This window comes from Hyla sarda, unplaced genomic scaffold (assembly GCF_029499605.1).
Source record: "Hyla sarda isolate aHylSar1 unplaced genomic scaffold, aHylSar1.hap1 scaffold_912, whole genome shotgun sequence".
NCBI lineage: Eukaryota > Metazoa > Chordata > Amphibia > Anura > Hylidae > Hyla > Hyla sarda.
Window position 1 is genome coordinate 299 of NW_026610941.1, and position 26,004 is coordinate 26,302.

Consider the following 26,004-nt stretch of genomic DNA (forward strand, 5'->3'; position numbering starts at 1 on the left):
TTGCGTTGTCTACTTCTACACAGTGCACTGTCCTCTATTGCGTTGTCTACTCTACAGAGTGCACTGTCCTTTGTCTACTCTACACAGTGCACTGTCCTCTATTGCGTTGTCTACTCTACAGAGTGTACTGTCCTCTGCTGCGTTGTCTACACTACAGAGTGCACTGTCCTCTATTGCGTTGTCTACACTACAGAGTGCACTGTCCTCTATTGCGTTGTCTACTCTACACAGTGCACTGTCCTCTATTGCGTTGTCTACTCTACACAGTGCACTGTCCTCTATTGCGTTGTCTACTCTACACAGTGCACTGTCCTCTATTGCGTTGTCTACTCTACACAGTGCACTGTCCTCTATTGCGTTGTCTACTCTACAGAGTGCACTGTCCTCTATTGCGTTGTCTACTCTACAGAGTGCACTGTCCTCTATTGCGTTGTCTACTCTACAGTGTGCACTGTCCTCTATTGCGTTGTCTACTCTACAGAGTGCACTGTCCTCTATTGCGTTGTCTACTCTACAGTGTGCACTGTCCTCTATTGCGTTGTCTACTCTACAGAGTGCACTGTCCTCTATTGCGTTGTCTACTCTACAGAGTGCACTGTCCTCTATTGCGTTGTCTACTCTACAGAGTGCACTGTCCTCTATTGCGTTGTCTACTCTACACAGTGCACTGTCCTCTATTGCGTTGTCTACTCTACACAGTGCACTGTCCTCTATTGCGTTGTCTACTCTACACAGTGCACTGTCCTCTATTGCGTTGTCTACTCTACACAGTGCACTGTCCTCTATTGCGTTGTCTACTCTACAGTGTGCACTGTCCTCTATTGCGTTGTCTACTCTACAGAGTGCACTGTCCTCTATTGCGTTGTCTACTCTACAGAGTGCACTGTCCTCTATTGCGTTGTCTACTCTACAGAGTGCACTGTCCTCTATTGCGTTGTCTACTCTACACAGTGCACTGTCCTCTATTGCGTTGTCTACTCTACACAGTGCACTGTCCTCTATTGCGTTGTCTACTCTACACAGTGCACTGTCCTCTATTGCGTTGTCTACTCTACAGAGTGCACTGTCCTCTATTGCGTTGTCTACTCTACAGAGTGCACTGTCCTCTATTGCGTTGTCTACTCTACAGTGTGCACTGTCCTCTATTGCGTTGTCTACTCTACAGAGTGCACTGTCCTCTATTGCGTTGTCTACTCTACAGAGTGCACTGTCCTCTATTGCGTTGTCTACTCTACAGAGTGCACTGTCCTCTATTGCGTTGTCTACTCTACACAGTGCACTGTCCTCTATTGCGTTGTCTACTCTACACAGTGCACTGTCCTCTATTGCGTTGTCTACTCTACACAGTGCACTGTCCTCTATTGCGTTGTCTACTCTACACAGTGCACTGTCCTCTATTGCGTTGTCTACTCTACACAGTGCACTGTCCTTTGTCTACTCTACACAGTGTACTGTCCTCTATTGCGTTGTCTACTCTACACAGTGCACTGTCCTCTATTGCGTTGTCTACTCTACACAGTGCACGGTCCTCTATTGCATTATATTCTGTATATACCGTCCTCTCTTGTGTTATATTCTGTATATACAGTCCCTTCATTGTTATTGTGGTGTAACCACACCCCAAGAGTAATGTCATAACCTCTGTTAGGCTGGGGTCACACCACATTTTGTTAAATACGGTTCCCGTATACGGTTGGGAGGAGGGGGCGGGGCTTAATCGCGGCGCCCGCACTCAGCCGTATTCGGGAACCGTATTTAAATGAGCCGACCGGAGTGAACTGGAGCCTCCGGTCGGCTTCGTTTTCGGCCGTATGCGGTTTCCCGACTGCAGGCAAAAACGTGGTGTGAACCCGGCCTTATGCAGTTGTTTGGCTTTTTCTATATGAAATACTGAACATTTTCTAATGAAACCAATTAATGATACAATGATCCAAAATACAATGATCCAAAATACAATGATCCAAAATACAATGAACCAAAATACAATGATCCAAAATACAATGATCCAAAATACAATAATACAATGATCTAAAATGATATAAAATACAATGATATAAAATACAATGATATAAAATGATATAAAATACAATGATATAAAATACAATGATATAAAATGATATAAAATACTTTACAACATAACAGAAGATCTGACAGGACCCAAGAATAAACAAAAGCTTTTATCCTCACCTGGTCCAACAAACGGTACGGGGGGAACCATTATGGGGGCCACTACACCTGCTGCTGCGGCTGCTCGCGCCTCCAGACTCTGCTGCACCTGTAGGGAGGGAAGAGTCATCAGATGGTGGAGGCGAGGTGGTCGTCAGTCCCCGGCCCTGTCCTCAGTCTCACCTGACTGTAGGTGTTCGTGGCTATAATGGGACGTATCATGGGAACGGCAGGGATGGCCAATGGGACAGGCAGAGGAACGGGGTCTCCAGAGGGAAGGGCCACAGGGGCCCCCAGAACCTCCTGCTCAAACCTGCAAAACAAAGTCAGAAGTTATCACATCATTATAAGTGATCAGGACTGTATATAGGACCCCCCATTATAAGTGATCAGGACTGTATATAGGACCCCACCATTATAAGTGATCAGGACTGTATATAGGACCCCACCATTATAAGTGATCAGGACTGTATATAGGACCCAACCATTATAAGTGATCAGGACTATAGAGAACCCCCCCCCCCCCATTATAAGTGATCAGGACTGTATATAGGACCCCACCATTATAAGTGATCAGGACTATAGAGAACCCCCCCCCCCCCCCATTATAAGTGATCAGGACTGTATATAGGACCCCCCATTATAAGTGATCAGGACTGTATATAGGACCCCACCATTATAAGTGATCAGGACTATATAGAGGACCCAACCATTATAAGTGATCAGGACTATAGAGAACCCCCCCCCCCATTGTAAGTGATCAGGACTGTATATAGGACCCCACCATTATAAGTGATCAGGACTATAGAGAACCCCCCCCCCATTATAAGTGATCAGAACTGTATATAGGACCCCCACCATTATAAGTGATCAGGACTATATAGGACCCCACCATTATAAGGGATCAGAACTGTATATAGGACCCCACCATTATAAGTGATCAGGACTGTATATAGGACCCCACCATTATAAGTGATCAGGACTATTTAGGACCCCACCATTATAAGTGATCAGGACTATATAGGACCCCACCATTATAAGTGATCAGAACTGTATATAGGACCCCACCATTATAAGTGATCAGGACTATAGAGGACCCCACCATTATAAGTGATCAGGACTATATAGGACCCCACCATTATAAGTGATCAGGACTATAGAGGACCCCACCATTAAAAGTGATCAGGACTATAGAGGACCCCACCATTATAAGTGATCAGGACTATATAGGACCCCACCATTATAAGTGATCAGGACTATATAGAGGACCCCACCATTATAAGTGATCAGGACTATAGAGGACCCCACCAATATAAGTGATCAGGACTATATAGGACCCCACCATTATAAGTGATCAGGACTATATAGGACCCCACCATTATAAGTGATCAGGACTGTATAGGACCCCACCAATATAAGTGATCAGGACTATATAGGACCCCACCATTATAAGTGATCAGGACTATATAGGACCCCACCATTATAAGTGATCAGGACTATATAGGACCCCACCAATATAAGTGATCAGGACTATATAGGACCCCACCATTAAAAGTGATCAGGACTATATAGGACCCACCATTATAAGTGATCAGGACTATAGAGGACACCACCATTATAAGTGATCAGGACTATATAGGACCCCACCATTATAAGTGATCAGGACTATATAGAGGACCCCACCATTATAAGTGATCAGGACTATATAGAGGACCCCACCATTATAAGTGATCAGGACCGTACAGAGGACCCCACCATTATAAGTGATCAGGACTATAGAGGACCCCACCATTATAAGTGATCAGGACTATAGAGGACCCCACCATTAAAAGTGATCAGGACTATATAGGACCCCACCATTATAAGTGATCAGGACTATATAGAGGACCCCACCATTATAAGTGATCAGGACTATATAGAGGACCCCACCATTATAAGTGATCAGGACCGTACAGAGGACCCCACCATTATAAGTGATCAGGACTATAGAGGACCCCACCATTATAAGTGATCAGGACTATAGAGGACCCCACCATTATAAGTGATCAGGACTATATAGGACCCCACCATTATAAGTGATCAGGACCGTATAGGACCCCCCCATTATAAGTGATCAGGACCGTACAGAGAACCCCACCATTATAAGTGATCAGGACTGTATATAGGACCCCACCATTATAAGTGATCAGGACTATATAGGACCCCACCATTATAAGTGATCAGGACTATATAGAGGACCCCACCATTATAAGTGATCAGGACTGTATAGGACCCCCCCATTATAAGTGATAAGGACTATATAGGACCCCACCATTATAAGTGATCAGGACTAAATAGGACCCCACCATTATAAGTGATCAGGACTATATAGGACCCACCATTATAAGTGATCAGGACTATATAGGACCCCACCATTATAAGTGATCAGGACTGTATAGAGGACCCCACCATTATAAGTGATCAGGACTATATAGGACCCCACCATTATAAGTGATCAGGACTGTATAGGACCCCACCATTATAAGTGATCAGGACTATATAGGACCCCACCATTATAAGTGATCAGGACTGTATAGGACCCCACCATTATAAGTGATCAGGACTATATAGAGGACCCCACCATTATAAGTGATCAGGACTATATAGGACCCCACCATTATAAGTGATCAGGACTGTATAGGACCCCACCATTATATGTGATCAGGACTATATAGGACCCCACCATTATAAATGATCAGGACTGTATAGGACCCCACCATTATAAGTGATCAGGACTATATAGAGGACCCCACCATTATAAGTGATCAGGACTGTAGAGAGGACCCCCCCATTATAAGTGATCAGGACTATATAGGACCCCACCAATATAAGTGATCAGGACTATATAGGACCCCACCATTATAAGTGATCAGGACTATATAGGACCCCACCATTATAAGTGATCAGGACTATATAGGACCCCACCATTATAAGTGATCAGGACTATATAGGACCCCACCATTATAAGTGATCAGGACTATATAGGATCCCACCATTATAAGTGATCAGGACTATATAGAGGACCCCACCATTATAAGTGATCAGGACTATATAGAGGACCCCACCATTATAAGTGATCAGGACTATATAGGACCCCACCATTATAAGTGATCAGGACTATATAGGACCCCACCATTATAAGTGATCAGGACTATATAGGACCCCACCATCATAAGTGATCAGGACTATAGAGGACCCCCACCATTATAAGTGATCAGGACTATAGAGGACCCCACCATTATAAGTGATCAGGACTGTATATAGGACCCCCCATTATAAGTGATCAGGACTATAGAGGACACCACCATTATAAGTGATCAGGACTGCATAGAGGACCCCACCATTATAAGTGATCAGGACTATATAGAGGACCCCCCCATTATAAGTGATCAGGACTATAGAGAACCCCACCATTATAAGTGATCAGGACTATATAGAGGACCCCACCATTATAAGTGATCAGGACTATATAGAGGACCCCACCATTATAAGTGATCAGGACTATATAGCGGACCCCACCATTTTAAGTGATCAGGACTATATAGGACCCCCCCATTATAAGTGATCAGGACTATATAGGACCCCACCATTATAAGTGATCAGGACTATATAGGACCCCACCATTATAAGTGATCAGGACTATATAGGACCCCACCATTATAAGTGATCAGGACTATAGAGGACACCACCATTATAAGTGATCAGGACTATAGAGGACACCACCATTATAAGTGATCAGGACTATATAGAGGACCCCACCATTATAAGTGATCAGGACTATATAGCGGACCCCACCATTATAAGTGATCAGGACTATATAGGACCCCCCCATTATAAGTGATCAGGACTGTATATAGGACCCCCCCATTATAAGTGATCAGGACTATATAGGACCCCACCATTATAAGTGATCAGGACTATATAGGACCCCCCCATTATAAGTGATCAGGACTATATAGAGGACCCCACCATTATAAGTGATCAGGACTATAGAGGACCCCACCAATATAAGTGATCAGGACTATATAGGACCCCCCCATTATAAGTGATCAGGACTATATAGAGGACCCCACCATTATAAGTGATCAGGACTATATAGCGGACCCCACCATTATAAGTGATCAGGACTATATAGGACCCCCCCCATTATAAGTGATCAGGACTATATAGGACCCCCCATTATAAGTGATCAGGACTATAGAGGACACCACCATTATAAGTGATCAGGACTATATAGGACCCCCCCATTATAAGTGATCAGGACTATATAGGACCCCCCATTATAAGTGATCAGGACTATAGAGGACACCACCATTATAAGTGATCAGGACTATATAGAGGACCCCACCATTATAAGTGATCAGGACTATATAGCGGACCCCACCATTATAAGTGATCAGGGCTATATAGGACCCCCCCATTATAAGTGATCAGGACTGTATATAGGACCCCACCATTATAAGTGATCAGGACTATATAGGACCCCACCATTATAAGTGATCAGGACTATATAGGACCCCACCATTATAAGTGATCAGGACTATATAGGACCCCACCATTATAAGTGATCAGGACTGTATATAGGACCCCCCCATTATAAGTGATCAGGACTATATAGGACCCCACCATTTTAAGTGATCAGGACTATATAGGACCCCACCATTATAAGTGATCAGGACTGTATATAGGACCCCCCCATTATAAGTGATCAGGACTATATAGGACCCCACCATTATAAGTGATCAGGACTATATAGGACCCCCCCATTATAAGTGATCAGGACTATATAGGACCCCACCATTATAAGTGATCAGGACTATATAGGACCCCCCCATTATAAGTGATCAGGACTATATAGGACCCCACCATTATAAGTGATCAGGACTATATAGGACCCCCCCATTATAAGTGATCAGGACTATATAGGACCCCTCCATTATAAGTCACGTACAGCGCCATCTCCGCCTCCATCTCCTTCAGCTTCTCCTCTCCGCTCTTCCCCGCCATGTTGCCGTCTCTCAGGCTCCGAGCAGCTGCCGGTCCGCGCTCCGTTTCTCGATACACACAGGCTCCACAACGGCGCACGGATTCTGCCTCACTTCCGCTTCCGGGTGGGCGGGGTTAGCGTGCCTCGTGACGTATGAGGAGAGCTGCCATTTTGGTGTAGGGCAGAAGGGTTGGCTGCTTTGCTTGGTTGGTTACTAGGCAACAAGAACACCTGTGAGCGCGAGCAATGTAATTTATAGTACAGGGGCCCCAGCTGATAAAGTGATGGGGATTCAGGGGCCCTCAGAGACATCAGGGTAACCCCACCTGCTATTAGTCTCCTGTATTGTGGTGACAGCGCCATGTGTGGGGAAAACGGATCCAGCGATGCCCAGACTGTCCCCAGGATTAGTGAGGACCCTGGGGATCAGAAGAGCTGGATCAACCCCTCGTAGACCAGGCCATGTCTCCTCTTTATTTCATGTATGGCCATGTTCACATCACCATTCGTGTCTTGAAGGTGCGAGTCTCAGAAACGTCTGGGATAGGCTGAAGAGGAACCTGCAACGGGATCGGCTGATGAGGAACCTGCCCCGGGATCGTCTGAAGAGGAACCTGCCCCGGCTGAAGAGGAACCTGCCCCGGGATCGGCTGAAGAGGAACCTGCACCAGGATCGGCTGATGATGAACCTGCCCCGGGATCGGCTAATGAGGAACCTGCAACGGGATCGGCTGAAGAGGAACCTGCCCGGGGATCGTCTGAAGAGGAACCTGCCCGGGGATCGTCTGAAGAGGAACCTGCCCGGGGATCGTCTGAAGAGGAACCTGCCCGGGGATCGTCTGAAGAGGAACCTGCCCGGGGATCGTCTGAAGAGGAACCTGCCCGGGGATCGTCTGAAGAGGAACCTGCCCGGGGATCGTCTGAAGAGGAACCTGCCCCGGGACCGGCTGAAGAGGAACCTGCCCCGGGACCGGCTGAAGAGGAACCTGCCCCGGGACCGGCTGAAGAGGAACCTGCCCCGGGATCGGCTAATGAGGAACCTGTCCCGGGATCGGCTGAAGAGGAACCTGTCCCGGGATCGGCTGAAGAGGAACCTGCCCCGGGATCGGCTGAAGAGGAACCTGCCCCGGGATCGGCTGAAGAGGAACCTGCCCCGGGATCGGCTGAAGAGGAACCTGCCCCGGGATAGGCAGAAGAGGAACCTGCCCCGGGATCGGCTAATGAGGAACCTGCCCCGGGATCGTCTGAAAAGGAACCTGCAACGGGATCGGCTGAAGAGGAACCTGCCCGGGGATCGTCTGAAGAGGAACCTGCCCGGGGATCGTCTGAAGAGGAACCTGCCCGGGGATCGTCTGAAGAGGAACCTGCCCGGGGATCGGCTGAAGAGGAACCTGCCCGGGGATCGGCTGAAGAGGAACCTGCCCCGGGACCGGCTGAAGAGGAACCTGCCCCGGGATCGGCTAATGAGGAACCTGCCCCGGGATCGGCTGAAGAGGAACCTGTCCCGGGATCGGCTGAAGAGGAACCTGCCCCGGGATCGGCTGAGGAGGAACCTGCACAGGGATCAGCTGAAGAGGAACCTGACCCGGGATCCGCTGAAGAGGAACCTACACAGGGATCGGCTGAAGAGGAACCTGCCCCGGGATCGGCTGAAGAGGAACCTGCGCAGGGATCGGCTGATGAGAAAGCTGCGCAGGGATCGGCTGAAGAGGAACTTTCACCGGGATCGGCTGAAGAGGAACCTTCGCCGGGATCGGCTGAGGAGGAACCTGCACAGGGATCAGCTGAAGAGGAACCTGCCCCGGGATCAGCTGAAGAGGAACCTACACAGGGATCGGCTGAAGAGGAACCTGCGCAGGGATCGGCTGATGAGAAACCTGCGCAGGGCTCGGCTGATGAGGAACCTGCACAGGGCTCGGCTGATGAGGAACCAGCACAGGACTCGGCTGATGAGGAACCTCCACTGGGTTCGGCTGATAAGGAATCTGCGCCAGGATTGGCTGAAGAGGACCGTGCTCTAGGATCAGCTGAAGAGGAACCTGCGCAGGGATCGGTTGATGAGAAAGCTGCTCTAGGATCGGCTGATGAGGAACCTGCACAGGGATTGGCTGAAGAGGAACATGCTCTATGATTGGCTGAAGAGGAACTTTCGCAGGGATCAGCTGAAGAGGAACCTGCACAGGGATCGGCTGATGAGAAACCTACGCAGGGATCGGCTGAAGAGGAACCTTCGCCGGGATCGGCTAAAGAGGAACCTGCGCCGGGATTGGCTGATGAGGAACCTGCACAGGGCTTGGCTGATGAGGAACCTGCACAGGGCTCGGCTGATGAGGAACCTGCACAGGGCTCGGCTGATGAGGAACCTCCACTGGGTTCAGCTGATGAGGAACCTGTGCCAGGATCGGCTGAAGAGGAACCTGCTCTAGGATCAGCTGAAGAGGAACCTGCGTAGAGATCGGCTAAAGAGGAACCTGCTCTAGGATCGGCTGAAGAGGAACCTGCGCAGGGATCGGCTAAAGAGGAACCTGCTCTAGGATCGGCTGAAGAGGAACCTGCGCAGGGATCGGCTGATGAGGAACCTGCGCAGGGATCGGCTGATGAGGAACCTGCCTTGGGATCGGCTGATGAGAAACCTGCCCTGGGATCGGCTGAGTAGGAACCTGCGCAGGGATCGGCTGATGAGAAACCTGTTCCGGGTTCGGCTGATGAGGAACCTGTGCAGGGATCATCTGAAGAGGAACCTGCTCCAGGATTGGCTGAAGAGGAACCTGCCCCGAGATCATCTGAAGAGGAACCTGCCCCGGGATTGGCTGAAGAGGAACCTGCTCTAGGATCAGCTGAAGAGGAACCTGTGCAGGGATTGGCTGAAGAGGAACCTGCTCTAGGTTCGGCTGAAGAGGAACCTGCTCTAGGTTCGGCTGAAGAGGAACCTGCTCTAGGTTCGGCTGAAGAGGAACCTGCGCAGGGATCGGCTAAAGAGGAACCTGCTCTAGAATCGGCTGAAGAGGAACCTGCGCAGGGATCGGCTGATGAGGAACCTGCGCAGGGATCGGCTGATGAGGAACCTGCGCAGGGATCGGCTGATGAGGAACCTGCCCTGGGATCGGCTGATGAGGAACCTGCCCTGGGATCGGCTGAGTAGGAACCTGCGCAGGGATCGGCTGATGAGAAACCTGTTCCGGGTTCGGCTGATGAGGAACCTGTGCAGGGATCATCTGAAGAGGAACCTGCTCCAGGATCGGCTGAAGAGGAACCTGCCCCGAGATCATCTGAAGAGGAACCTGCCCCGGGATTGGCTGAAGAGGAACCTGCTCTAGGATCAGCTGAAGAGGAACCTGTGCAGGGATTGTCTGGAGAGGAACCTGCTCTAGGTTCGGCTGAAGAGGAACCTGCTCTAGGTTCGGCTGATGAGGAACCTGTACCGGGATCGGCTGATGAGGAACCTGCGCCGGGATCGGCTGATGAGAAACCTTTTCCAGGTTTGGCTGATGAGGAACCTGCACAGGGATTGACTGAAGAGGAACCTGCTCTATGATTGGCTGAAGAGGAACCTGCACAGGGATCGGCTGAAGAGGAACCTGCACAGGGATCGGCTGAAGAGGAACCTGCGAGGGATCGGTTGATGAGGAACCTGGGCCTGGATTGTGTGATGAGGAATCTGCGCCGTGATGGGCAGATGAGGAACCTGCATCGGGATCGGCTGGTGAGGAACCAGCGCCGGGATCGGCAGATGAAGAACCTGTTCCGGTTTCGGCTGATGAGGCACCTGTGCAGGGATCATCTGAAGAGGAACCTGCTCCAGGATTGGCTGAAGAGGAACGTGCGCAGGGATCGGCTGAAGAGGAACCTGCTCTAGGATCGACTGAAGAGGAACCTGCGCAGGGATCAGTTGATGAGGAACCTGCGCCGGGATCGGCAGATGAGGAGCCTCCCCTGGGATCTTCTGAGAAGGAACCTGTGACCGGTTCGGCTGATGAGGAACCTGCACCAGGATCGGGTGGTGAGGATGAACCTGCGCAGTAATGTGCACACTGACCATAGGCGACCCTGGGCCCCTCCTGAGCTGATAAAAAAATAATAATATAATAATAAATACCAGAGATATAAAGTATTAGGTGGCGGGAGGACGGACGCGAGTCTATCACCCTCTCCGTGCTGTTGGATTTTGTGACCTCCATCTTTTCATACAGTTTTATTCTGTTCATTCATAACCCTAATTCCCTGGTTGAACTTGATGGACATATGTCTTTTTTCGACCGTACTAACTATGAGCCGTTGGCTGTCCAGGCATGCTGGGAGTTGTAGTTGTGCAACAGCTGGAGGTGCTGTGGTCGAGGAACACCGCTATAAAGAGATTATGTTCCTCCATGTGGATTTTCACTGCCGGTGTATGGGCTCCAGGTCAGTCAGTGTGACAGGTTCATCCCGGTGGTTTCTTGAGCGCGCGGTGTGTTACGTATCACCTTATATACACCCGCTAAGGCCGTGTGGAATATCTCCCACCACTCTGACTTACTACTACATAGGCCCAGTAAAGGTACCTGACTCTGAAGAAAATCCTCAAAGGACTGTCTTATCTCCGCTTCCTCCAGGAGGGACGAATTCAGCTTCCAATAACCTTTTCCCATCCGGGGGGTTTCTGAAACATTCAGGGAAAACAAAATCATACAGTGATCGGAGAACTCCACCTCAACCATGGACACTGCAGAAGAGACGGCTTCCTCCTTTAAATAAAACCTATCTATCCTAGACCTGCGACTACCTTGATGATAGGTGAAACCCGCGTGGCCCGAGGGGCTCCGGATGTGGGCATCCTCTAGGCGAGCTTCTCTAGCTATGCTAATCAGCGCCACACTATCGCAAGTCAGCGGACTATTGGAGCCTCTCCTATCTTGGGACCTCGTGACATTATTGAAGTCCCCTCCAAAGATCACCTGCCGACTCGTAAAAAGAAAGGGCTTAATCCTCATAAAGAGATCTTTACGGCCCCGCTTACTTTGCGGGGCGTAGATGTTAATGAGCCGGAGCTCTTGTCCCTTCATGAAGACATCTAAGATCAGGCACCTCCCCATTTCTAATTCAATAACCCGTCGGCATTCAACAGGAGCGGTAAAAAGGACCGCCACCCCACTATACGGCTCAGCCGCAAGAGACCAGTGGGAGGGACCGCGCCTCCACTCTCTTCTGGCTTTTACCAGAGAGGCTAGATCTGACAACCTGGTCTCCTGTAAAAAGAAAATGTCGGCTTCAACGCGGCCGAGAAAATCAAAGGCTGCGAATCTAGCCGTATCCGACTTTATGCTGGCACAATTAATAGATGCCAGCGTCAATGGGGTGAGTGCCGCCATACAGGGTGATTAAATTAGACGGCCACACCCTTTACTTTTGTTTTCCCTTCTTTTTTGCCCCCTCATCCTCCGAAGAAGACGAGAGGGCAGGACCACTCTTGGATCTTTTTTTCGATTCAGATAGATCCATATTATCCCCGTCTCCGTCCGGCCCCGGTCTAGCCCTGCCCTCTGAGGAAGGTGCCTCAATAGGACAGGGCCCAGTTCCTCCCAGAGGCTCTTTCTCCCTAGGCACCTCGCCCTCACCCTCCCCAGCCAAGGAGGGGGAGGAGATGGTATCGAGGACGAGGTACCGGTTTGACAGGTCAACCAGAGGGGGGGCAGTCAGGCTTCCGTTTTGAACCTGGCCCGTAGTACAAGGAACAGAGGGCTCTGACCTCTTCTTTCTCCCTTTCCTTTTGCCCTTGTCTTTCTTTTTAGGCCTCTCCCCACTCTCCTCATCCACACTTTCATAGTGGGAGGAATCGGAAGGGTCGGCCATATTGCCTTCCTCTCTGTGAAGCCTCCTGATCTCCCCATCCAGCACATCCTCCTCCAGGGCTTCAGCGGTTACAGGGCCAGCTTCAGGAGCAGAGGCCGGAGCTACCCCCGTCACCTGGGCACTCTCCAGCTCCCTACTCCTTCTACGATTTTCCTCCCGCCTTAGTTTGGCGGGGCCCTTTTTACTCCTCACGAGCCCTGTTGCACCCCCATCCCTGCCCATACCCTCCCCGGCCGAGGCAACTTCACAGCTCTCCTCAGCCGGAGCGGCCGCTGCACGGGCGAAGGCGCTAGGACAACGGCTAAATGGGTGCCCAAGGACACCACACAGGTGGCACCGGATCTGCCTACAGGATGCGGCCAGATGTCCCACCCCACCACACAAAGCGCAGACCTGTACAGTACAGGCTGCGCTAAAGTGGGTGGGGCTGCCACACCTGTGACAGACCTTAGGCTGCCCCTGGTAGAAGACCTGGATCCTATCACGTCCAAGGAAGGCGGCTGACGGAATGTGGGCAACCGTACTCCCTGAACGCTTGAGTTTGACGGAAAACGTCCAGGCCCCGGACCAGATCCTGTGCTCATCCAAGTTTTTCTTGGGCATGTCCGTCACATCCCCATACCGTCCGAGCCAGGTCATGATGTCATAACAAGAAAGTGACTCGTTACGGGTCAAAACGGTCACCTTCTTGACAGCATTCTGACGGGAAATCGCCTTTACGGCGAAATCCCGCCAGCCGGGCTCGTTTTTTGCCACTTCGTAATTCGACCAGAAGAGTTCGAGACCCTCTGGCCGAACGAAACTGACGTCAAACTCCGACGATCCGTAGGGGTGAATCAGGGCAAAGATGTCACTCGCCCTGAATTCCATCTGAAGGAGGAGCTCAACCACTTTAGCGCGAGGTGGGCACGCATCCTCGCCCCTCCAAATCAGACGGACCACATTCCTACGGTTATTGTCCTGCCCGGTTGTCGGGAGGGACCAGACCACCTCCCCATTCCGCTCTCGGAAAGCACCCAAACCGTGCCTCTCTATCCAGAAAGACAGGTCGACCTCACCCCTTCCCTCTACCTGGATCGACCTGTCACCCCTGCGTAGAGCCTCCAGGAGGCGCTGTTGCAAATGGCCCCCAGGGCCGGACGGAGACGGGGACCCCCCTGAACCCCCGGCAGCGACATTAGCATAGCTCCTAGGAGCAGTCACTGCCGGGGGGGGCAGCTGGACCAGACCCAGAGCCAGAACCACTTACAACACCATTCACACCACAACTCTCAACCTCTTTATTTCCAGCCATACTACTACCACTCCCATCAACATTCAATCCACTGACACTCCCACATACACTCCTCTCACCCACAACACTACTATACCCATCAATATCACATCCTACATTCTTGTCCTGACTAACAAATTCTGGGCTGGCTGGGACTTGTAGTATGGCTGGCTTTAGTAAAGTCCTTTGTGCTGGCTTAGCCGCTGCTGGGGTCGACGCCGATGGTTTCTCCTTCATGGCTGATATCATATCTTGATTCTGGGGCTGCCCCACCGGGCGCACCCCAGCTCCTCCCACAGCGCCAGCACCTGCTTCACCCAACTTCACAGGCTCTGTGGATAATCCCGGCGCCCGGACACTCCCCCCCCCTCACAGGGGAGTGCCCCGCAGTGCCGGTAATGCCCACAGTACTCGGGGAACCGCCCCCCGAGCACCCAGGGGCATAACTCGCGCTGCCCACCATGAGCCCATCCTGCCCCTCCCTACCGGCAGGATTGGTGGGCTTCACATCTATTGCGTCTGCAGCTTTTACTGACGCCATGCTGTACCCCCCATGCTGGCTCCGTTCCACCACAGAAACGGAGTCTGGCAGTCTGGGGGGCCCAGCAGCCTGAACCAGCTTTGCAGCTGGCCCAGACTGCTGGAAAGGAACAAACACGTACTTCACTGATTCTTGTGTCTTTTGCTTTTTCCTCTTAACTGCCACATCATCACAGAGATCATCACCAAAGGTGAAATGCTGGAGGTGGGCTGGGGACTCCTGCATGACTATCGCCCTTAGCAATCCCCCAGCCTCACGCTCCACATCATCCTCCTCGCTCTCACTTGAAGGAAGAGCCACCTGGGCCGGTTCAATATAGCTGTCCTGGGTGGCCTGGGTGTCACAGGGAGCAGCCACAGGCACAGCGTCTTCCTCCACATTCTCATCCTTTTCCTCATCACCACCATCCTCACTTTCTTCACCGCCACTACTCTCCCCATCATCCACCTCCACCTTACCTGGGGATTTCGTGGCGGCAAACCGGTCTTCATTAATCAGCTTTTCCTGGAAAAGACCGCTTCCCTCCAGGATCTCGTCTCTCCTCTCCTCCAGCTTCACAATCTTGCTTTTCAGCGCTGTGATCCTCTTTCTTAGCTCTGGCCTGTTCTTTTTGGACCCCGTGCTCACCAGATTCTGAGCCACACGTAGATCCTCCCTGGCCATCCTCAGCTCCTTACCGCACTGGTCATATTCCGCAAAGCGTGCGGCCATGCGGGAGCAGTATGTATCGCTCGACTCCTTGGGCCCTCTCTCTGCCCACATCTCCACTTTTTTCCTCCTCGCCTTGCTTCCTCCAGATCTCTGGTTGGCACCCGTCGCCGTGGAAGCAGAGCCTGCATTGCTGCAGACTCTGCCAGATTTTCTTCCTCCGGCCGGAACAATGGCTGTTGCAGTTTTCTCTCCACCCCCCCGCCAGCCTGGAAGAACGGGAAGTGGAGGCTCGAGATTTCCGGGGCTCCATGCAGGGGAGGCTCTCCCCAGGAGTCTGCCACCCTCCTGGGAAAAGCAGTTAGAACACCTGCCTCTGTAGTTCTCTTGGAAGTCCTGGAGAGCTCAAACAGGGACACACCCGCACACTTCTCACACTGAACAGCTGTGTTTCACAGGATGTGCTCTGTGCTGACACCTCTGTCCGTGTCAGGAACTGTCCAGAGTAGGAGCAAATCCCCATAGCAAACCTCTCCTGCTCCGGACAGTTCCTGACATGGACAGAGGTGTCAGCAGAGAGCACTGTGGTCTAGAGACTAGAAAGAACTACACAACTTCCTGTGGAGCATACAGCAGCTGATAAGTATTGGAAGGATTAAGATTTTTAAATAGAAATAATTTACAAATCTGTTTAACTTTCTGGAGCCAGTTGATTTACAAATTATTGTTTTCCACCGGAGTCTCCCTTTAAGGATAACTAAAGCCCTTTCTGGTGATTTGGGGGATGCTTCTGTTCTGGGGAATATAAAAATATGCTTCACAATTTTTTACACCAGACAGTGTTATTTATAATAGAAAAGAGGAAAAAGAACCTCCATATTGCTAAAACTAAAAATGCACAAATCTTTAGAGATAAGGATCAGGAGATTGTACACTTGGCTTCAAGTATAAAGCGCAGAATTAATCAAAAGGAACAAGAGATTATTAATAAAAAGCTAAAAAATTTAATAAAGATGCTGTTCCTACTGATTACAGCTGTGTTTTCCAACCAGGGTGCCTCCAGCTGTTGCAAAACTACAACTCCCAGCATCCCTAGACAACCGTTGCTTCAGTGCATTTCATTACTGTAACTAGGTCAAGTGATCATCAGTCTGACCCACAGAAAATCAGTATGCTTAATGCAGCGTTTTCCAACCAAAGTGCCTCCAGCTGTTGCAAAACTACAACTCCCAGCAGCTTCATTCCAGCGTCCTTGCGTGCCTGAATGCCGCTTCTGGGTGTACCCAGGAAGCGGCGCAAACGCTGAACAGTAGCGTGCACCGAGCAAACAGGGAAGGGGATTATAAAGATAGAGGAGTCGGGCAGAGCGCCAACTCGGCGAAGATGAAGTCACAGTGCCCGGAGCAGGGTTCGTAGCTCCGCCCGTGCCCCATGCAAATAATATGCATATACAGAAAAAGAATTACGGCGGAACGGACCAACGGGTCAAGATGTGGTAAGTATCGTTTGGATCAGCATCACCAGCAGTACAAGCTTGTATGACAGGTTAGTGCGGGTGATACTGAGGACAGAGTCCCCTTTAAATGTGATTTTTTTCAGAAAAGAGAAAGAAAAACCACAAAAGAGGGTCAAAGGCGGGGAAACTCGCCAAACTAAAAGAGACGGAACACACTAAAAACTCCCTCACCCACTGCAGTATCTGAACCACAAAAAATATACATTCTAGGCAGCTATATTTTAATTGGCAATAGATTATTACAAAAAGGGGTCAAATTTGCCCCTACTACTAACTTTACTCGTTTTGAGGCATTTATCGGTGTCAAAAAGTTCATAAGAAATCACACTTTAAAAAAAAAAGTATTTTATAAAAAATCCTGGTATAAATTCTGAACCACATTCTGAAGGTGTGTATTAGCGCACATCGTTAATCATCCTTCTACCCGGTAAACGAATACAGTGACCCCCCCGACCTACGATGGCCCCGACATACCATATATATACAGTGACCCCCCGACCTACGATGGCCCCGACATACCATATATATACAGTGACCCCCCCGACCTACGATGGCCCCGACATACCATATATATACAGTGACCCCCCGACCTACGATGGCCCCGACATACCATATATATACAGTGACCCCCCGACCTACGATGGCCCGACATACCATATATATATATATACAGTGACCCCCCGACCTACGATGGCCCCGACATACCATATATATATACAGTGACCCCCGACCTACGATGGCCCCGACATACCATATATATACAGTGACCCCCCCGACCTACGATGGCCCCGACATACCATATATATACAGTGACCCCCCGACCTACGATGGCCCCGACATACCATATATATATATATATACAGTGACCCCCCGACCTACGATGGCCCCGACATACCATATATATATACAGTGACCTCCGACCTACGATGGCCCCGACATACCATATATATACAGTGACCCCCCCGACCTATGATGGCCCCGACATACCATATATATACAGTGACCCCCCCGACCTACTATGGCCCCGACATACCATATATATACAGTGACCCCCCGACCTATGATGGCCCCGACATATCATATATATACAGTGACCCCCCCGACCTATGATGGCCCCGACATACCATATATATACAGTGACCCCCTGACCTACGATGGCCCCGACATACCATATATATATACAGTGACCTCATGACCTACGATGGCCCGACATACCATATATATACAGTGACCCCCCGACCTATGATGGCCCCGACATACCATATATATACAGTGACCCCCCGACCTACGATGGCCCCGACATACCATATATATACAGTGACCTCATGACCTACGATGGCCCCGACATACCATATATATACAGTGACCCCCCGACCTACAATGGCCCCGACATACCATATATATACAGTGACCCCCCGACATACCATATATATACAGTGACCCCCCGACCTACGATGGCCCCGACATACCATATATATACAGTGACCCCCCGACCTACGATGGCCCCGACATACCATATATATACAGTGACCCCCCCGACCTACGATGGCCCCGACATACCATATATATACAGTGACCCCATGACCTACGATGGCCCCGACATACCATATACATATACAGTGACCCCCCGACCTACGATGGCCCCGACATACCATATATATACAGTGACCCCCCGACCTACGATGGCCCCGACATACCATATATATACAGTGAACCCCCGACCTACGATGGCCCCGACATACCATATATATACAGTGACCCCCCCGACCTACTATGGCCCCGACATACTATATATATAAATATACAGTGACCCCCCGACCTACGATGGCCCCGACATACCATATATATACAGTGACCCCCCGACCTACGATGGCCCCGACATACCATATATATACAGTGACCCCCCGACCTATGATGGCCCCGACATACCATATATATACAGTGACCCCCCAACCTACGATGGCCCCCGACATACCATATATATACAGTGACCCCCCCGACCTACGATGGCCCCGACATACTATATATATATATATATATATATATATATATACAGTGACCCCCCGACCTACGATGGCCCCGACATACCATATATATACAGTGACCCCCCGACCTACGATGGCCCCGACATACTATATATATATATATATATATATATATATATATATATATACAGTGACCCCCCGACCTACGATGGCCCCGACATACCATATATATACAGTGACCCCCCGACCTATGATGGCCCCGACATATCATATATATACAGTGACCCCCCAACCTACGATGGCCCCCGACATACCATATATATACAGTGACCCCCTGACCTACGATGGCCCCGACATACCATATATATAGTGACCCCCCGACCTACGATGGCCCCGACATACCATATATATATACAGTGACCTCCGACCTACGATGGCCCCGACATACCATATATATACAGTTACCCCCCGACCTACGATGGCCCCGACATACCATATATATACAGTTACCCCCCGACCTACGATGGCCCCCGACATACCATATATATACAGTTACCCCCCGACCTACGATGGCCCCGACATACCATATATATACAGTGACTCCCCAACCTACGATGGCCCCGACATACCATATATATACAGTGACCTCCGACCTACGATGGCCCCGACATACCATATATATACAGTTACCCCCCGACCTACGATGGCCCCGACATACCATATATATACAGTTACCCCCCGACCTACGATGGCCCCCGACATACCATATATATACAGTTACCCCCCGACCTACGATGGCCCCGACATACCATATATATACAGTGACTCCCCAACCTACGATGGCCCCGACATACCATATATATACAGTGACCCCCTGACCTACGATGGCCCCGACATACTATATATATATATATATAGTGACCCCCCCGACCTACGATGGCCCCGACATACTATATATATATATACAGTGACCCCCCGACCTACGATGGCCCAGACATACCATATATATAGTGACCCCCTGACCTACGATGGCCCCGACATACCATATATATATACAGTGACCCCCCCGACCTACGATGGCCCCGACATACCATATATATACAGTGACCCCCCAACCTACGATGGCCCCGACATACCATATATATACAGTGACCCCCCAACCTACGATGGCCCCGACATACCATATATATACAGTGACCCCCCAACCTACGATGGCCCCGACATACCATATATATACAGTGACCCCCTGACTTACGATGGCCCCGACATACTATATATATATATATATATATATATATATATATAGTGACCCCCCGACCTACGATGGCCCCGACATACCATATATATACAGTGACCCCCCGACCTACGATGGCCCCGACATACCATATATATACAGTGACCTCATGACCTACGATGGCCCCGACATACCATATATATACAGTGACCCCCCAACCTACGATGGCCCCGACATACCATATATATACAGTGACCCCCCAACCTACGATGGCCCCGACATACCATATATATACAGTGACCCCCTGACTTACGATGGCCCCGACATACTATATATATATATATATATATATATATATATATATAGTGACCCCCCGACCTACGATGGCCCCGACATACCATATATATACAGTGACCCCCCGACCTACGATGGCCCCGACATACCATATATATACAGTGACCCCCTGACTTACGATGGCCCCGACATACTATATATATATATATATATATATATATATATATATATAGTGACCCCCCGACCTACGATGGCCCCGACATACTATATATATATATACAGTGACCCCCCGACCTACGATGGCCCAGACATATGATCATTTCAGCATACGATCCCTCTCAGAGGCAGCATCAACATACGATGCATTTGTATGTCGGGGCCATCGCATAAACGGCTAACGGGCAGCGCAGACTGCTTCAGCTGCCACTGGATAGCCGTTTACGGTGCCCCGTGTGGTCCGCTGACGATCACTTACCTGTCCTCGGGGCTCCGGCGTGTCCTTTTCGGGATCCTCTGCATCGTCGGTGATGGTCCGGAGCGGTGGGGACAGGTGAGTACAACTTCCTCTAACAGTGGTCTTCAACCTGCGGACCTCCAGATGTTGCAAAACTACAACTCCCAGCATGCCCGGACAGCCGTTGGCTGTCCGGGCATGCTGGGAGTTGTAGTTTTGCAACATCTGGAGGTCCACAGGTTGTAGACCACTTTCCTATACTTTACATTGCACGGATCCCTCAACATACGATGGTTTCAACATATGATGGTCCATTTGGAACGGATTCCCATCGTATGTTGAGGGACCACTGTACTACGACTCTTTTTTGCACATTTGAAAATATGGTGAATGATGATATTCGGAAACTGAAAATCAATAAAACATTTAGTAACAATAACCTCTCTAAAAAGGCACAATAGTATTAGAATTAGGCCGGGACCCATCCCACCACTTTTTTGTATATCACTTTATATTTTTAATATCATCCGAGCCTAATTGGTGATTCTCTAAGAATTTTATATGTTATGTTCTCTCACCAAGGGACATTACTATCAGACTGGCCCTAGGAGCCAGATATCATTTACCCACTTGGTCGTGTAATTCTTATCCTCGGAACGTCCCACTGCGTTCAGTGTATTGCCGTCCGCAGCGATGTCCCGTCTCGGCTGGTGATGGGCTGAGCGCACTGTCATGTAAGGAGCCCCGGCAGCAGGGAGAAGGCGGGGCCCAGGCTCCTTACATGACAGTGCGCTCAGCCCATCACCAACCGAGACGGGACATCGCTGCGGCCGGCAATACACTGAACGCAGTGGGACATTCCGAGGATAAGAAGAAGGAAGACTAGCAGCGCCGGAGGAACGGGACGCCGATATCTCCGCAACGGGGGAACGTAGGAATGTGAGTTGGTTTTTTTTTTTTTCTTCATTTTTGCAGTCCGGGCACAGGATGAGTTTAAAGATTTTTGCCGCATTTCTGCTTTAAAACAAGATCCATCTAATAAATTTGTGACAGAATTGTCCTGATTGTCACATGGGGATCTAATTGTTTTTTTTTGTTTTTGTTTTTTTTTACAAAAAAGGAAGCTGAATTTATTTTAATTCAAAAATCTGAAAAAGGCATCTTTTTATCAAATTCCAAAAATAGATAAATCAGTCACCAATGCCCCCGGGAGACCTATCCTCTCAGAGGTGGACTGTGACATCTGCCCCGCTCCGGGGACGTCCAATTGCAGAACTGTTACTGTTCCCACACTTCTGGCTCAAGGATACTACAAGGAGCAGAATGGAGGGAAGATTTTATTTTAGGAACCCTTCGTGTCATTATAAAGTGATCCCTCAACCTACAATGGCCTCAACATACAATAGTTTCAACATACAATGGTCTTTTCTGGACTATTATAACTATAAACCAGACTACATACAATATACGGACAGTCCAGATCTGTGATACCTGTCAATGGCTGAAAGAACCGACCAATCAGAGTGGACATTTACTGGTAAAACCCCCTGTATTCCTGAAGTGTATGCACTGACTGGTGTCTCGTAGCGCCCCCTACAGTACAGGGAGGTATTACATGTTCTGTACTCTTTACCTGTATTACTAAAGTGTATGCACTGACTGGTGTCTGGTAGCGCCCCCTACAGTACAGGGAGGTATTACATGTTCTGTACTCTTTACCTGTATTACTGAAGTGTATGCACTGACTGGTGTCTGGTAGCGCCCCCTACAGTACAGGGAGGTATTACATGTTCTGTGCTCTTTACCTGTATTACTGAAGTGTATGCACTGACTAATGTCTGGTAGCGCCCCCTACAGTACAGGGAGGTATTACATGTTCTGTACTCTTTACCTGTATTACTAAAGTGTATGCACTGACTGGTGTCTGGTAGCGCCCCCTACAGTACAGGGAGGTATTACATGTTCTGTACTCTTTACCTGTATTACTAAAGTGTATGCACTGACTGGTGTCTGGTAGCGCCCCCTACAGTACAGGGAGGTATTACATGTTCTGTACTCTTTACCTGTATTACTGAAGTGTATGCACTGACTGGTGTCTGGTAGCGCCCCCTACAGTACAGGGAGGTATTACATGTTCTGTGCTCTTTACCTGTATTACTGAAGTGTATGTAATGACTGGTGTCTGGTAGCGCCCCCTACAGTACAGGGAGGTATTACATGTTCTGTACTCTTTACCTGTATTACTGAAGTGTATGCACTGACTGGTGTCTGGTAGCGCCCCCTACAGTACAGGGAGGTATTACATGTTCTGTGCTCTTTACCTGTATTACTGAAGTGTATGTAATGACTGGTGTCTGGTAGCGCCCCCTACAGTACAGGGAGGTATTACATGTTCTGTACTCTTTACCTGTATTACTGAAGTGTATGCACTGACTGGTGTCTGGTAGCGCCCCCTACAGTACAGGGAGGTATTACATGTTCTGTACTCTTTACCTGTATTACTGAAGTGTATGTAATGACTGGTGTCTGGTAGCGCCCCCTACAGTACAGGGAGGTATTACATGTTCTGTACTCTTTACCTGTATTACTGAAGTGTATGTCCTGACTGGTGTCTCGTAGCACCCCCTACAGTACAGGGAGGTATTACATGTTCTGTACTCTTTATCTGTATTACTGAAGTGTATGTAATGACTGGTGTCTGGTAGCGCCCCCTACAGTACAGGGAGGTATTACATGTTCTGTACTCTTTATCTGTATTACTGAAGTGTATGTACTGACTGGTGTCTGGTAGCGCCCCCTACAGTACAGGGAGGTATTACATGTTCTGTACTCTTTACCTGTATTACTGAAGTGTATGCACTGCCTGGTGTCTGGTAGCGCCCCCTACAGTACAGGAAGGTATTACATGTTCTGTACTCTTTATCTGTATTACTGAAGTGTATGCACTGACTGGTGTATGGTAGCGCCCCCTATAGTACAGGGAGGTATTACATGTTCTGTACACTTTACCTGTATTACTGAAGTGTATGCACTGACTGGTGTCTTGTAGTGCCCCCTACAGTACAGGGAGGTATTACATGTTCTGTGCTCTTTACCTGTATTACTGAAGTGTATGTAATGACTGGTGTCTGGTAGCGCCCCCTACAGTACAGGGAGGTATTACATGTTCTGTACTCTTTACCTGTATTACTGAAGTGTATGCACTGACTGGTGTCTGGTAGCGCCCCCTACAGTACAGGGAGGTATTACATGTTCTGTGCTCTTTACCTGTATTACTGAAGTGTATGTAATGACTGGTGTCTGGTAGCGCCCCCTACAGTACAGGGAGGTATTACATGTTCTGTACTCTTTACCTGTATTACTGAAGTGTATGCACTGACTGGTGTCTGGTAGCGCCCCCTACAGTACAGGGAGGTATTACATGTTCTGTACTCTTTACCTGTATTACTGAAGTGTATGTAATGACTGGTGTCTGGTAGCGCCCCCTACAGTACAGGGAGGTATTACATGTTCTGTACTCTTTACCTGTATTACTGAAGTGTATGTCCTGACTGGTGTCTCGTAGCACCCCCTACAGTACAGGGAGGTATTACATGTTCTGTACTCTTTATCTGTATTACTGAAGTGTATGTAATGACTGGTGTCTGGTAGCGCCCCCTACAGTACAGGGAGGTATTACATGTTCTGTACTCTTTATCTGTATTACTGAAGTGTATGTACTGACTGGTGTCTGGTAGCGCCCCCTACAGTACAGGGAGGTATTACATGTTCTGTACTCTTTACCTGTATTACTGAAGTGTATGCACTGCCTGGTGTCTGGTAGCGCCCCCTACAGTACAGGAAGGTATTACATGTTCTGTACTCTTTATCTGTATTACTGAAGTGTATGCACTGACTGGTGTATGGTAGCGCCCCCTATAGTACAGGGAGGTATTACATGTTCTGTACACTTTACCTGTATTACTGAAGTGTATGCACTGACTGGTGTCTTGTAGTGCCCCCTACAGTACAGGGAGGTATTACATGTTCTGTACTCTTTACCTGTATTACTGAAGTGCATGCACTGACTAATGTCTGGTAGCGCCCCCTACAGTACAGGGAGGTATTACACGTTCTGTACTCTTTACCTATATTACTGAAGTGTATGCACTGACTGGTGTCTGGTAGCGCCCCCTACAGTACAGGGAGGTATTACATGTTCTGTACTCTTTACCTGTATTACTGAAGTGTATGCACTGACTGGTGTCTGGTAGCGCCCCCTACAGCATAGGGTGGTATTACATGTTCTGTACTCTTTTTTTTTTTTTTTTGCAATATATTTTTATTCAACATTTTCAGAATAATACAAAAACATATCAGAAATATCACGATCCCCATCTGGGAAAAATAATGGACCGCGATCCAACATACAATACAACAACTGTCTTAAAAATGACAAAAATTGAGGTGCTGTAGTGAAGGGATGCAGAATTCCCTCTCTCCCCGAAGACTCAATAAGCTTAATCCTTACAGTCTAAACTGAATCAGGAAGTTGTAATGCCCCCAGCGTCCCTTTCAATGATTCCGTAAGGTACCATGTGGTGTGTCTAAAAGGATATACTATGTCCGCTACCTCCCGGGGATTATAGTGGGTAAGAATGAACGGTGTCCATTTTTCAAAGAAGCGTGCCGTGCCAGAGTTGCAATGGCGTTCAGCATCCAATCTGTCCACCCCTAAAAAGAACTTCAGTTGAGTTATTAATAACTGCTGGTCCGGTACCCGGTCCTCCAACCACCGGAGAAACAAGCATCGGAGAGCAACCAGCAAGACCACATGTATTATTTTAGGGATCCTCTGGATCCCCGTCTGATCCCCCTCCGGAGGACGAAGCTGGTGAAATATAAGGGTCTGAATTTTAAAAGGAAGACTTACCCGCCAGTGGTCTCTGATGTAGGAGCAGACCGAACGCCAGTAGCCAGCCGAGTGAGCACAGTCCCAGATCCCGTGAAAAAGATTCGTCATAGGTGTAAGACATTTGGGGCAGTGTGTTATACGCTC

The 26,004-nt window shown here is 49.1% G+C and overlaps 2 protein-coding genes across 2 annotated transcripts; one reads left to right on the forward strand and one right to left on the reverse strand.

The window, feature by feature from the left end:
* Nucleotides 1–1,939: 1,939 nt before the first annotated feature.
* On the reverse strand, nt 1,940–7,284 carry RBM42 (RNA binding motif protein 42; the record flags this gene model as incomplete). The annotated part of the gene is made up of 4 exons (XM_056554826.1): nt 7,157–7,284; nt 2,350–2,479; nt 2,188–2,275; nt 1,940–2,028 (listed from the first exon to the last, which is right to left on the reverse strand). Coding segments are annotated over exons 1-4 (363 nt in total), but the record flags the coding sequence as incomplete, so codon positions are not given.
* A 2,028-nt stretch (nt 7,285–9,312) lies between these two features.
* LOC130349365 (circumsporozoite protein-like) lies at nt 9,313–10,485 on the forward strand. Its single transcript, XM_056554835.1, has 2 exons — nt 9,313–9,564; nt 9,849–10,485. The coding sequence occupies exons 1-2, from the start codon at nt 9,313–9,315 to the stop codon at nt 10,332–10,334; spliced, it is 738 nt and encodes a 245-aa protein (XP_056410810.1). The 3' UTR covers nt 10,335–10,485.
* Nucleotides 10,486–26,004: the final 15,519 nt, after the last annotated feature.

What these genes read in the sequence shown, in the direction of transcription:
- LOC130349365 (XM_056554835.1), top strand. Translation starts at nt 9,313, where the DNA reads ATGCTCTATGATTGGCTGAAGAGGAACTTTCGCAGGGATCAGCTGAAG. An exon ending in TGATGAGGAACCTCCACTGG is followed by an intron (nt 9,565 to 9,848) that starts GTTCAGCTGATG and finishes TCGGCTGAGTAG; the next exon opens with GAACCTGCGCAGGGATCGGC.